The sequence below is a fragment of the Diabrotica undecimpunctata genome, chromosome 3 (genome assembly GCF_040954645.1).
Source record: "Diabrotica undecimpunctata isolate CICGRU chromosome 3, icDiaUnde3, whole genome shotgun sequence".
Lineage (NCBI taxonomy): Eukaryota > Metazoa > Arthropoda > Insecta > Coleoptera > Chrysomelidae > Diabrotica > Diabrotica undecimpunctata.
In genome coordinates this window covers 98,907,731-98,923,697 of record NC_092805.1, presented here as the reverse complement: position 1 = coordinate 98,923,697, position 15,967 = coordinate 98,907,731, and the positions used below count along the sequence as shown (strand labels likewise).

Genomic DNA, 15,967 nt, shown 5'->3' with positions numbered 1-15,967 from the left:
TTGTACTGAAAGTAAACTTGAATATTGTCTATGTAAATGGCACAGCCAACACCAGCCGGCGATTTTGAGCCATCGGTATAAATTTTAAAAGAATGGTTACAGTCTTCCAGCTTGTTCTGTACTACTAAAGGATTATATTCATATAGTATGTCATAATTGGAGCCAAAGAAGGGAATCCCTTCTCTATTGAATGAATATTGTGATAAATTGGGAAAACCAACAGCTAGAGTTAAAGAGTTTTTATTTGCCCACCATTTGTTTGTTAGATTTTCGACAGAGAGGCAAGATATATTTTTTAATAAGCTGTTTTGATTATTAAACTGTCATTTAAGAATAAATTTTTCTGCCAAAAATGAACATTCTTATTTGCGTCTAATAAAAATAAAATTTATGTTTTATGCTATTGTATAAAAAAATTTCTACACAATGTTACAGTACATTTTTCGCACTATGTTAGTGGTTTAGATTTACAATTTACTCCTGGAAATCGACTCTGCTCTTCACTTTCCTCCATGACATTTGTTCACTCTTTCCCATTGAATTTTATGTCCGTAAATCCTTTAGATGTTGATGTTCTCGATCTTCCTACTATACTTCTTGTACTAAGAGTCAATTTTAGGTAGGGAACTGCTACGGATTGACGGAAATCTAATAAAATAATATTTCACACATTGACTCGTTTTTAGAGAACCCATGAATTTAATAATATCATTAAATTGATAAAAAATACCCAGTGGCTTGCAGGTTAAGAAATGCAATTTAACATCAACTACTATTGATCCCAAGGTCAAATAGTCGAGAACATTTTTAGCGATTGTTTTGCCAGTATAAAAGTCCAATTTATAACAATATCCACTAGATACTTCCACAAAGAAACCAAAATTTATAACCGAATCAAATAGGCTTATCACGTATAAATTCAATAAATTCTTTTTCAAAAACTGTTTTATTCTTTTAAACTTAAACTTTTTTAAATTCAGTATTTATCCTATTAAGAACAGGGCTCGCTATAAATCCCCTGTCGTCTTTATCTATACATTCATTATCGGTGATTATATATATATATATATATATATATATATATATATATATATATATATATATATATATATATATATATATATATATTTATTTATATACAAACAACACAGTTAGGGCTGCAGTCAGAACATGTTAAACATCCCGGCCAAACTTTCTGACTGCAGCCCTAAAAACTGTGTTGTTTGTTTATATCGACAGTCAATAATATCCAGTATTTCTTGTATATATATATATATATATATATATATATATATATATATATATATATAAATTTATTACTGATCTTACGATTTCTATTACGATCAGAGAATGATATCCAGGGACTGAAAGAATGCCAATAAATGCTTTCAGTTTATCCAAATTAATTGTTTTTTTCACAATATATTCTCTCAATATAACTCTTCTTATTGTTTCTAATAGTACTCAAAAAGTTCAATTTTTGGATAAGAGTTCTTCAGATTAAGCAATGTCAATAAAATTGATCAGACCTATACCAATGTTCTGCAAGTGTTTTGACAACTCCTGGGCCTTGGTTACATTCAGATTGATCACCAATTTTTCAAGTATATATCTCAAAGTTGCAGCAATAAAATTTTTCAGCGTCACATAGGGTCCACGCCTTTATACCGTATTATTTCGGTTTACTAGGTATATAAATCAGAAATGGACAACGTCCCCTAAAATCTATAAGTGGCTCGTCGATGGTACCAAAAGTAGGTAGTTGATATGATTCCCTACTATTTTAGGCATATATATCAGCGATTTCTCAAATAGGGGTTAATTTATCTCCTTATCGCGTTAATGCCCTGGTATCCAAATTATCAAATTAATATACTTATAAATATATCCCGACTTTCTAGCTCTAGCGAGAAGCTTTCTAAATAGGACGTGGAAATTATTTTTATTGAATCATAATTTATGCACCTTTTCATGAGATTCTCTGAATCTTCCACATAATATAAGTATACCAAAGAGAGCACTCATTTCGACTAGAATCTAGTCACTAGATCAACTTCAATCCAATCCTTCATCATTTTTTTCTCGTTCTTACTGTTATACGCAGCTATGAACTCTATAGCTATCTTATTGGTATTTATACTCAAGAATCATTGCCGTTGTACTATCAGAAAAAAATAAATTGAAGGCATGCATGCATGTGGCAATATTTTTACTTTTCGTAGTGAGACGTAGATGTTTTTCCGTACAAAGTTACATGCCAATGTCTTACCCTTTTTTGGAGCAAAATAACGGCATGTTCATCCTTAGCACATAACATCAGACACATTAGATCGCTCACTATCTGTATTGTCAGAAGTTGTCGCTAAAACTTCCTCGAGTTTAGTAATTGATAAATTACCTTAATGTGCTTCTGAATGACAACCGTTATCACTCGCTTCACTGTCGTTTCCGGGTTTATTCTTTTTCCACATTTTAATACAATACTGCACACTTTAAGATCGATGCGTAAATTAAATTAATAAACAAACAGAGGTATCGGACGTTCTCGTAAAATATACCTTAGACACTACATTAACTCCGAAGGTTGACTTTAAGCTACTAATATTTCTACAAATATAATCCTTTGGCCTTAAATGTGTACACCGGTAAACAGAGACGGCTGCGTCTTACGTATACCTACAAACATTGAAAATATTCTTCGAAATCCGAAAATCGGGTCAGGACTTACCCAGATGTTACGTAGAGGAAAAACTGTAATTTGCATGTTCACTAACGATACAAGAAAAATAGATTAAAACAAATAAGGAGAACTTACCATCACTCAGATTTGTAAAAAAAATATTTCATAAACTATTAAGACATAAGTGAATTTCGGGTCAGGCTTGACCCAGACTTCGTACTCCGAATGTTAAATGTGTAAATCTAGACAAGGTCAACAAATTTGTCCAATGTTTATAATTTTTTTATTGAATGGGTGTTGGTAATATATTCAAACAAAATATATAATTCAGTTTACTGCAGCCCAAAATATACAGGGTAAATTTTTTCTATAAATTTGAACACATTTTAATGGTTGAAATAAAAAAAAAATTTTAATGACCTTTAAATAAGACGCAGGCCTATAATGGGTAAAGCTGGAATTATACTTATCATGGCTTTTACCAATAATAATGTAGAGATCATCTGCATCTATTACTTTAAATTCTAAAGCTAGATTCACATAGCATAGTCGGAAAGCTAGCAAAGGACCTATTTTCTTACTTTCTCTACTATATTGATTTGTTTGATTGTTTGATTGATTTTTTTTATATTTTTTGTGTAACCGTAATAGACTGAATTTGTGTTTAAAATATTTAAAATGTTAAAGACTCTGTAAGACTCGTTCATAAAGGTTATCTGCTGGGAATTTAGTTTTTCATACTCCAAGATTTTGTAAGACATTTTTTCAAACCAAATTCATTTGATACCTATGTTAACCCCTTAATATTTCTTGCGCTTCTATAAGAAGTTTCAAATATTATAAATACATTTACATCTCAAGTATTGAAGATCTTCGTTAATCCACATGTGGACGATTGCCGTTGTTGCTTTATCTTGCAGTGTATATAGTCTGTCGCAAATGTACCTGACTTTGGTTCATAACTCCGCGCCAAAACGTCTCAGCTCTCTCTTTTTAATACGAGTGTAATTAGAAACTTACTGTATACAGCATTTGTCACCTGGAAGTATCTAGTTTGTAATAACACGCTTTTATAGAGCAGGAAAAAACCACATCCTAAAATTATTCAGGGCAGAACGTTTACAGATTCGCTTAGAAGCCGCTGTGGACAGCTTCGAAATTATACATTAGTAAAATATGCTTAAAAGATTATACCAGTGGCAGTGGTTATGATCCCAAGACAAAACAAGACTTATAATAATGAAAGCTTCCTCGTCTTGTTTATTATGAAAATGTTGGTTAATGAATACGCTCCAGGAGGTCAGATAATCAACAAATAAATTACCCAATCAAATTATTTTAAAATATTTGTATGAAATAAAATGAAATGAATTAAATAAAATTAAATAACATTAAATAAAAGTAAATAAAATTAAATACAATTAGAATTAAATAAAATTAAACTAAATTAAATTATTATATAAAAAATTATACAAAATTATAATAAATTTAAATGAAATTAAAAAAAATTATAAAAAACATTCAATAAAATCTTAAAAATTAAATAAAATTAAACGATATTAAATAAAATTACAATAAAATTATAAAAAGTTAAAAAAAAACTATAAAAAATTATAAAAAATATAAAATTAAATAAAGTAATATAAAATTAAATAAATTTGAATAAAATTAAATACAATTAATTAAAGTAAACAAAAGTCTATTTTAGAAATTTTATAGTAGTTTATAGATAAGTATTTACAAATGGAACGTTTTAATAAAAATTAATTAAGCCGCTGTGGAAGCTTGGAAATTATCTATTAGTAAAAATATGCTTAAAAAGATTATACCGGAGAATATGATTGAATCGAATTGCATCGAAAGGGATCGAATTGAATGTAATTGAACAAAATTGTATCGAATTGAATCGAATTAAATGGAATTGAACTAAATTCAATTAAAATTAAATTAAAAAACCATAGCTTCATGGCGTAGACGATAAGAAAGCTATGCTTTCCCTCCTCGGTCGCTCCCGGAGTACCTACCACATCCCGTTTTTTATTATGAAAATGTTGGTTAGTATGAATACGCTCCATGAAGTAGATAATCCACAAAGAAATTTATATTCAAGTTCTATAAAGGTCGCTGTGCAGAACTGAGAAGAATACCCAATCACATCCGTCGAACCTTGTTCAACATTTTTTGGTCAAAACATAAGGTTTTGCCATCAATACAGTCCAGACATAGCGTCTAGGACTTTCTGTCGCTCCAAAACTCAAAACGTTGTCATAAGAGTAATGTTTCGACGGCAGAGACGATTCAAACAAATGCGACGACGGCACAGAAGGCCATTACAAAAAACTGAATTTGAGAACTGTTACAGAGACTTGCATCGATGAAAGCAAGTCGAATATCGATTAATTCGAAGGATGCGACGATCTATATTTTTTCTTTCATTTATTTAAGATTACAATCTGGTAATAGATGACCGACCAATAAGCAATTTTAATCTTTGCTAAATTACTAAAGTTAGGACTACGAGATATATGACGAAGAATAATTTCTTGCTAAATTATGAATGCAAGTCGAATACCTTTCGGACAGAACCGTATTATGTACATCATAATTGATATTTAGTTTTTTTTTTATTAAAAAAGAAGAAATAATTATATATTTTCTATTATTTATTTATGACATAGCATTACATTCATGATATACCAAAGTACCAAAAGGTTAGGTTACGATAAATAACGACAAAACTTAACCTAAAAACAAATATAAACAACATACCAAACGGATCTTTGAAACAATGGTCAAACATACTTACTCTAATATTAGTTACATTTAGATTTTGAAATGAAATATAGCTGTTTAGTCAACGATAATGACCTATGTTTAGATATTTTCTCTTCTCTTTATAATTAAATTTATAATGGATTTATTGTTCACAATAAATTTAATAAAATTAAAGCATTCTTTTTATATTGTCTTATACAATCTTTGAAAAAGATCGTTTACTTTTTGGTGTGTACACTTAGGTGGTCCGATAGGTTTTCAGCCTCGCCCAGAGGTTGAGGGTTATGTATACAATATAATTTTCTCCTTAATGGTGATACACATTTTAGTAGACGCCATTTGTGCACTGCATAGATTTTCAGTGTGTATTTGACGCCAAATAGACACTTCAAGTTATTCCAGTCAGCAGTTGACTGTAGGCATTTAGTTGTTGGTATCAGTCGAGGTAAGAGTGATGATGAAAACGGAAAAAGAGTACTTATTGTTTAAAATTCTAAAAATCATCGACAAAGGGCATGATATGGTTGTGAAATATTAGAGTATAAAGGTGGGTAAAATTTCTAATGCTCTGACGCCATTTAAAGAACGTGCTGAACAGGCTTGCATCAATAATTGCAACCAGAAACACCAAAAACGGTTTACGGAAGATGTGTACCGATTGTGCCTACTTGGACAAACGCCTTCGCATGACATTTGTAGAAAAGTATTTGGTTTATTGAAAGAAAAAATTGGAGACCTTTTTGTCGATACGTTACAATGGATGAAACACGGATTCACTATTAAACAATCCGAAACCAATCAGCGGTCTCAGCATTACATAGAAGTCTTTTTGTCAACTCCAAAGAAGGCGAGGGCGGTGTCATCGATAGGAACAGTCGTGGCGTCGATATTTCTTTCTTGTTTCTTCACTTTTGCTTGCATACGAGTCCATTTACTACGGCGTCAATATTTTGGGAGCGAAATAAATTTTGCTTTTTGTGTATCTTGAGAAGAAAAAGCTCAAAGAAAATGAAAAACCGTTTTCCACTAATGCACTTGCCTACCAAAGTGATTTGAAAATGGTGAAATTAATTCTCTTAGATCTGGCTCATTTAACATTCGGTGCCAAGGATTTTATTTGAAAAATAAAACTTCCTTAAAGGCATTAATTGTCATTTCCATTATTATCCCAAGAAATTTTCAAACACTAAGCTATCTAAACAACTTTCACTTGTCAAATCATATCTATTTGTAAACTTTTATCATGTAAATAACATGACTAAAAACCTATATTGTCAAAACACAAACCGTATGTAACTTTGTAATTAACCTACACGAACATTCATATTTTCCTATTAAAATTGTAAATACCTTTCAAAAAACTATTGACAAACAGTTCGTCTTATTATAACTATTCTTTATGGTTTAAGGACATTTTTAATCTAACAAGCTGCCTAAATAGATGGCGTTGTATTATGCACAAGGAGACATGGATACCATGGTCTTGATATAAAAAAATTTCTGTCTTTGACCTACTTAACCCTAGAATACTATACGTTCGGACTCTTTCGATTAACTGACAGCTATACGCTTCTTAGTAGCTTCATAATCCATGAAATTTTGAGCTAAACGTTAGTGTGCGTGCACGTTTAAAGTTATTTTCAGATTGCAGTCAGATTTACAGAGTTACAGAAAAACTTTATTCTGTCAACAGGTAAGAGATTTTTGTATCGTATCCTAACGTGTTATTTTTGTAATAATAATAATTAATCCTTTTAGTAAAATGGCATCTGAAAGACCTTTGTGACTAGGAAGATGATAATTTGGAAATCGAGTAGCCTAATTCAGATGACAATGTTAGCAGCAATTTAGATGAGGAGGTTAGCACAACACATCATAATTTAGCAATGTCACACATGGAAGATATTACACATTTTAATGAGAATGATGTTGAGGTATCTAGTTCAGTTACAGTAGGTGTCACACAAAATGTGGAACAAAAAACGGATGGTTATGTTCCCTTATCTAAAATACCACAAATAAATGGAAGCATAATTATGCCCAATACAGTAGACTTAAAAGAAAAAGACGGCCAGAAGTGTAGGCCAAATTACCGCTTGATCTACTTTTTCTGGTTTATTTTCGAGATCCTGCATGTGTTACGCACGATTTTTTTAGTTAATTGTCTTAAGTTTAAGGATAAAGAAAGAAGAGAGGAGAGAAAGATACTCCTTTTGCACATCATCATCATCATTATCATTGGATCTTCAAGCCATAGTGGGTCTTGGCTTCTCATAGGACCAGCTTCTATTTTTCCTATTTTTTGCCTTGGTTTTCTAATTTCTTAACAATCGTAAACCGTCTTCCAGTTGGTCCTTACATCGTGCTCTAAGACTGCCACCGTATTACCTGCCACTCTTATCTATTGTCCTTATTCATCCACAAGGGTTATTTTCCCCTGTACTTTTAACACTTGTACTCTCAAAGGGCTTAAAAAAAATTTAACACTAATTTTCAAACGCGCTTGATCTAAGCCAATCAAAGCATGTATAGGTCAGAATATCTTAGTATATAAACTTATAAACAAATATCTACTAAACTAAAACAGTACAATTTTAGTATTTATAAAAAAAATTTTTAATTGATAATTTTTAAGTCGCATATGTACAAGACGAACTGTTTGTAAACTTTTAAAAACAATCGAGTTAATATACTTTTAAAACGCTATACCAATATAACAACACAACATTTTGATATCCGCTGCATATACATATAAATATAATAACTTACATAACTTAGCCAAACAAACATTCAAAAAATGATTAACTATAAAATAAGCTTTGGTATCTTATTGCAAAATATAATTGTTGCAGAAGCAAAGCGCTCGTGGTCTTCACCAAAATCCTGAGGACTTGCCACCTGGGGGATTTCTGACGCGTATGGAGGACTTCCTTTCTGGATCAAGCTCCTCTGGAAAATAAAAAAATACATATAAAGTTTTATTATTAAAATTCAATATATAATATAAACAAATAACCAAAGAAGCAGGCTGTATAAAAAATTTATAGACATTAAATATATTTTTTTAATACGGTTTACGACTTTATCCCATGTCTTTCGATTGTCAATCTCCAGTCGATCAGTCATTCCATAATTCCTCTCTTTTTCATCTTTTTGTGAATTTTTTCCTTCCAACGTATTCTGAACTATGCCACTCTGAGACTGATTCCCAGCTGTTAGACTCTGCGAAAGACAGACATGGCAAGGAAGTTATCATCCTCGCGCGTTCCAATGGCAAAAACGAAACATCCTACGGTTACACGTGAATAAGTAGATTAGTTAATTGAATAAAAAACACACATTCACACATAAACATATGTACAAACACAAAATATACATGCTCGCCTATAAGGTGTTCAATCAGCAAATCACCAGACAGCCACATAACAACTGACCCATCTTACGGTGAGAATTGTGCTGCGATTACTACGCTCCCCAATCTCGAGATGTAACACTCGAGAAACGAATCATGAATTAAGGACATAATTTATGACAAACAAATGACAACAAAGCGATAAAACAAAATACACGAAAAAAACTTAGAATGAAGTGTGTATATATATATATATATATATATATATATATATATTCAAAAAATTTAAATTATCCAAACAGGATTAAAAATCTCAGAACGTTTTCAGTCCTATTAAAACATCATCAGTAAAGACGTCTAAAGAGTAGTTGAAACTAGTCACATAACGAGATCGAATGACCCTTATATTACATATTTAAAGGATGTATTAAATTTTAAAAATATCTTAACACTAGGTAGATGTTAAAGGATTTCATTTTTTTAGGGAACATACAGATCCTCGCTAAAAAAATGGACGTTGTCCAAACGATTGAAACCAGCCAACTGACTGAGCTTAGTGTTTAGTCAGTTGGCTGGTTTCAATCATTTGTATACAGTGAAAAATACCTCGAATGCCTTATAAACAAACACCGCTAATCCGCTAAAGGCAATTAAAACCACGCGTGTGAATCCTGCTTATATGATTACCAATGTGCGAGGGTATATAACAGTAAAATTGGTAAGCTTTTTTATAAACTTGATATAGCTATTGTCTGTATGTTTAATTACATCTCCTAATTATTTTGGCAGAACTTCTCAAAATAGACGAAACACGACTTCTACGGAACACAAAAAGAAATATGGAGAATCATCAGAGGACAAAGGAAAGAGATGAACGAACTAATAAAAACGAAAAACATTCAGAAGGAAACATGGACAGACTACTTTCGATCCCTATTTGCTAAAAGCGACGATAATGAACCACCAACACCAGAGGTGAGGGCATACGAAGAAATAAATATTGAGGAAGGAGAGGTAAAGTGAGCATTAAGGAAAGAGAGAACAAAATACCGAAGGAAATTCTAAAGTATGGAGGACCAGATTAGACGTAACAACTACTAAAACTAATCCAAAACAAAACAGAATTCCTCAAGAATGGAGATCAAGTCTCCTAATACCTCCTTGGAGACAAATCGGACTCAGAAAATTACAGAGGAATTAATTTATTAAACACAACACCAAAATTAACAACCAAACTAATAACAAATAAACTGAATGAAATTATAATACTAACAGAAGAACAAGGTTTTAGGTTAGGAACATCTCGCACCGACGCTATATTTATAACGAGGGAAATGCAAGAGAAATCATTAGAATACAACAAACCGGCATATCAATGTTTCGTGGACTCGTAAAAACGCATTTGACCGGGTAAAATTAAAGGACGTTATTCATCTAATTTACGCAAGTGAGATACTTCCAGGAATAATCAAAATGATCGAAAATATCTACCAAAACAACACATTAAAAGTAAAAGTAGAAGAAGAACTAACTGAACCTATTGAAGCTGGCAACAGGGAGAATCCTTGAATCCTCTATTGTTCAACCTGATTAAGGATGAAATAATAAAAAAAGTAAGAACTAAAAAAAGGATACCAAATGGGAGAAAAACAACTTAAAATAATGTCTATGCAGACGACGCAACATTACTCTCTTAAAGTGAAGATGATGCAATGTATGCTGCACCAATTTAATATAACCACCAAAAAATTTAACATGTTAATTTAACCAAAAAAAAAACAAAATGCATTTGTTTGGCAACAAGGACTAGGTAAGAAATAAAAGAGTAAAATTAAACGATCATATAAGCCGAGTGACACTAAATAGAGGAGTAAAGACGGCAAGAGACGGTTCCTCAATAGGAAGACGATCAGTAGGAAGACCACAAAAACGATGGAACGACAACTTACTGGAGACACATTGAAAAACAGACAAAGTGTCTGTTTATGTCTACATAAAAACAAGAAGAATTATTTTGAACCATACATATTGAGACACTCCTAAAACTCTGAAATAATTATAATAATTTCGCATATTTACATGTCTAATTTTGTACCGGGTGGTCCAATAAGCCGATCTCTCGGCTATATATCAGAAACTATTCATGAACGTTAGGAGAAAAAATTCCTTAGTAAAAGTGGCCAAGAGAAATAGCGGGAAATAACTTTCAAGTTACTGGGTTAACCGCTTAGAAAGAGGCCTAAATTCCGCACAAAGTTGTTCAAGTACTTTTTTTTATTTTTTCAAATAAAGGGTGTGGGAGAGTGGGAAAGTATTTGTGGATAAATACCTATAACTTTGGTTTGGTTCAACCGATTGTAACGAAATTAGTGTCATTAGAAAAAGTGTGGATGATTTAATTTACATCTACTATAAAACAATTGCATTTAGTTTTAATTGTCATGGGTAGAGGGTACTTTCGAATAGAAAATTAAAATTTGTTTATCTTCAAAATGTTTAATGGAAACACCTATTTATTGTAAATTATAATGGAATTGGATTAATTCGTAACAAAATGGCGCAAACCGCATGTTGATAGCTTTTGTCGAACTCGAGATATGAATAAAAACGCATAAACATAAGTAAGTATAGTATTGACTCACCCTTTATTATAACTTAAAATTAAATATGTGAAAGATCATACAAATATCTTGGTCATTAAAACTCTAGTCCAATTAAATGTTCAAATTGTTTTCCATCGTTGTCCACACAAAGATGAAATCTTTCGCGCGTAGACATAACAGCTGCTTCAATCTCAGCTGTTGATATACAATCTATTGCGTTTATAATGCGCTGTTTCATGTCGTCTCGCATGGTTGGTCGAGTTTGGTACACTAAGTCCTTCAATATTTCCCACAGATAACAGTCCAGACATGTTAAGTCTGGAGATCTAGCTAGCCATGAAAATATACTTCCCCTTCCAATCCATTTATTTGGATAACTTGCATAGAAATAACTCGAACTCGTCTGGAAAAGTGCGCAGGACACCCGTCATGTTGTAATATCATATCTCTTCTTGTTTGTAAGGAAATATCTTCCAATAAAATCTGATTTTACAGAAAATCCAAATATGTTTCGCCATTTAAACTTCTATCAAAGAAATATGGACCTACGATCTTTCCATCAACTACTTCAGACTTCATCTACCTTGAACCTCATGTATCCAGTGCCGATTTTCTTCAGACCAATAATGCATATTATGCAGATTAAAACCACCCGCACTATTAAACGTAGCCTCGTCTGTCCACAAAATCTTTGACATGATATGCGGTTGTTCTTTTAGCAGAGCTAACATCCAATTGCGGTAATCCAGCCTTGCATCAAAATCTTTCTCATGTAAAGCTTGGTGGAGAACTACATGATAAGGATGTAGTCTAAAAAACAGAACAACAAATATTGGTGAAAAAGAAACCACTATATTTACTAAAACTCAAAAATCTTGAAAAATCCACAATTGTTTCGCAAGATAACTCGTGCATAATTATTTTTAAGAAACGGATAAAAGGATAAAAGGGCCTGCGTAGCGCAAGCGGTAGGATGCTTGACTCGCAAGCCGGTGGTCCGGGGTTCGAATCCCACCGCCGGCAAGAACATCTAGACATTTTAAAAATGTCTATAGGCCCCAGGTCGACTCAGCCTGAATAAAAATGAGTACCTTGGGTAAAACCAGGGGTAATAATAGACGGTTGAAGCGTAGCACTGGCCATGTTACCTTCCTTGTATACCGTAGGCCCTAGATATAGCAGACTACCCTGCTATACTCCCAAAGCCGCGACAGCGGTATAAAACGGGAGACTATTATATAAAAGGATAAAAGCGACGTGTTGCCGTTTTTATCGGAATATTAAAATAACAGTTGAATCTAAAGTTTAAAGGGAATTGCAAGTTTCTGACCTAAACGTTCACTTTATAATATGAAAAACCAACCTGTGATGTTTTAAAATCCTTAGAACAGTAGTTTTGGGTATGTTTAATTCTATAGAGATTTGCCGACTACTTATATGTGGATTCTGTTGAATTAAAGCAAGAACATTGATTGAATTATCTTCGGTCATACCTCTACTACGTCGTTTAAAACAAGGACGATCAAAACTACCAGTTTCTCTTAATCTTCTTGCCTTTCTTTCAAATACTTCTTTGCCATAATGTCTCCTGTCAGGATTCTTATATGTGGATTCTGTTGAATTAAAGCAAGAACATTGATTGAATTATCTTCGGTCGTACCTCTACTACGTCGTTTAAAATAAGGACGATCAAAACTACCAGTTTCTCTTAATCTTCTTGCCTTTCTTTCAAATACTTCTTTACCATAATGTCTCCTGTCAGGATATCTTACAGAATATATACGTGAGGCAATAGCAGCATTTTGGTGGCATTCGAAATAAACTCCAATCATATCATACAATTCTGCATTTGATATACTCATCACCAATTATTAGTACTGATAATTAATTACTAATATTACCAATATTAATATATATTTAAAAAAGTGCAATCTTCAATTCGAATTATAATATAACACTTCTTAACAATGTTTTGACTGCTGTCAATAAATAAACAATATGAACTCCCCGTCAAATTCATTGTCGTAGCCTACTTAGTTTCGAAAAAACTATTTTTAATCATATGGAATAACAATGGTCAAAATAGGTATCAACATTAAGATTCTTCTGCTATAAAAAAATTTGAAAGTATCTACTGACTTATTTTTTAATTTAATTTATAATACAGGGTGAGTCAATACTATACTTACTTATGTTTATGCGTTTTTATTCATATCTCGAATTCGACAAAAGCTATTAACATGAAGTTTGCGCCATTTTGTTACGAATTTAATCCAGTTCCATTATAGTTTACAATAAATAGGTGTTTTCATTAAACATTTTGAAGAAAAACACATTTTAGTTTTTTCTATTCGACAGTACCCGCTACATATGACAATTAAAACTAAATGCAATTATTTTATAGTAGATGTAAATTAATTCATCCACACTCTTTCTAATGACACTAATTTCGTTAAAATCGGTTAATCCAAACCAAAGTTATAGGTATTTGTCGACAAATACTTTCCCACTCTCCCCCACTCTTTATTTGAAAAAATAAAAAAAAGTACGTGAACAACTTTGTGCAGAATTTAGGCCTCTTTCTAGTTTACTTATTTAACACTTGGTATAATTGGGCATATTTCCCAAAAAACTGGTTTTCAATGTTTTCTTCACAGCTTACGCCCCCTAGCGGTTAACCCAGAAACTTGAAAGTTATTTCCAGTGATTTCTCTTGGCCACTTTTATTAAGGAATTTTTCTCCTAAAATAATAACATGAATAGTTTCTGATATATGGCCGAGAGATCGGCTTATTGGACCACTCGGTACACTCAGTGCTGCAGCAAAAAAAATTTTAGGTTACACCATATATTCAACGTCAATGAAAAAGAAATACAGGATGCATGAAAACATCTGGGAATAAAATCAGTATGGTCACCTGGGAATAAAACCAAAAATACGTCTAGAATGGGCAAATTATATAAAAATACGAAAAACTTTTAAAAGCGAGCTGCCGATAATTTTGAAATGAAATGTGTTTGATCAGTGGATTCGAGGGCTCCAGCCAAAAAAGTAAGAGCCAAGAAAAGAATAATGGAAATTATCCACAGTGGAAACGGTAATCCCAGAGGTAAATAATTAGTCAAAGAGAGCATTGCGAGACTGAGATAGAGATGGGCAGAATACATAGATAAGCGGTGGACAAAACTGTTATTGGAGGTCACACTAGAAAAGTCATATAGAGGTATTACAACCATAACGGTCAAACGGATTGAAAACCACACTTGAAAAGGATTAACATCACCAAAATCAGAGCTGGGGGTATCATAGTCAAAGATGTAAACAAGAGTAAGAAGTCTATAATCAGAAGTAACTGTTACAACTAATCAGTCATATTGGAAACAAAAAAGTTTAATTAAATCAAAACGTTTTTACTTCGTTTAACAAAACACAATGACACACTTATTCTTTTTAACTCTGAAATAGAAAGAATGAACTATTAGAAAACATCGAAAGAATCAGTACAATGACAGGTCTTACAATAAATCGAAAAAAAAATAAAGATATTGATAAATAGAGATCAACAATATCACAGTTGCCGACCAATTTATATACCTATGGTCCTTGATAATTCATTTTGGATGGTGCGTTGAAGATTTCTCGGTTATTCTGTATGCTGCTGAATGCTTGACTCTAAAGGTAAAAGATAAAATATGAATTCCAGATATTCTGTTGTAAACAAATGCTTAGAATTCTCTGGGTAATTCGAAGACCAATAAGTCAATCAATATTAAGACAGCAAATATTTCGAGAATATTTCTCTTCTATATATCTCAATATTTCGAGAACTTTTTTCGAAGTGATGGTCTTGAGAATCCCACCATATAGGGAAAGATCGAAGGTAAAAGGAAGACAGAATACCCACAGGATACATGGACCACATTGTCGCAACCATACGTGTTCTATTATCAGAACTATTCATATTCATTATTATGTAGCGATATACGGATAATATATTTAAAAAAATAACATCAAACACTTAATTGTCAGCGTCACTTCTCTAAGTAAATGTATTACCTTCTTCCGACGAGACAGTACTTGTCTCTGACACATGCTCATGATATCTTTGTACAAAACCTTGTACTTTCATTAAACACCGTCAAGACGACCTGTGCTCTTGACAAAAGCCAGGAACTTTATCATGGCAAGTTTAAGGAGTTTTTCGGATTTATTAATTGTTTTGCCGATGGATATCCGCCACAGGTCACTAAGCAATTCATATTCACAGAGGATTTGTGTAGCTTTTTCTTTTCCACTTCGCATTTCCTACAGTATGGTTTATATGATACGGGCGTGGTTCCCCAATAGTGGTTAGTGTCAACTTTTATAAATCTTCCAAAAAAACCAAATGCGAGAAAGTGCGAAGACTATAGAATTATAAGCCTTATGAGCCATTTACTTAAAACATTTCTAAAGGTCATCCACAAAAGAATATATACAAAATGTGAGGAACAACTAACAAGAACACAATTCGAATTTCGTGATGCTCTGGGAACACGGGAGGCCCTTTTTGCTGT

At 32.3% G+C, this 15,967-nt stretch overlaps 1 protein-coding gene across 4 annotated transcripts in view; it reads right to left on the bottom strand.

Annotated features, from left to right (window-relative positions):
• Positions 1 to 5,322: 5,322 nt before the first annotated feature.
• The window catches only part of CRMP (Collapsin Response Mediator Protein), a 123,775-nt gene continuing 113,130 nt past the window's right edge, over positions 5,323 to 15,967 (bottom strand). For all 4 annotated transcript variants that reach the window (XM_072526394.1, XM_072526396.1, XM_072526393.1 and 1 more), the window contains one exon: positions 5,323 to 8,404. In XM_072526394.1, coding sequence (XP_072382495.1) covers positions 8,328 to 8,404 — 77 coding nt within the window. In that variant the 3' untranslated portion in view covers positions 5,323 to 8,327. The remainder of the gene's footprint in view (positions 8,405 to 15,967) is intronic.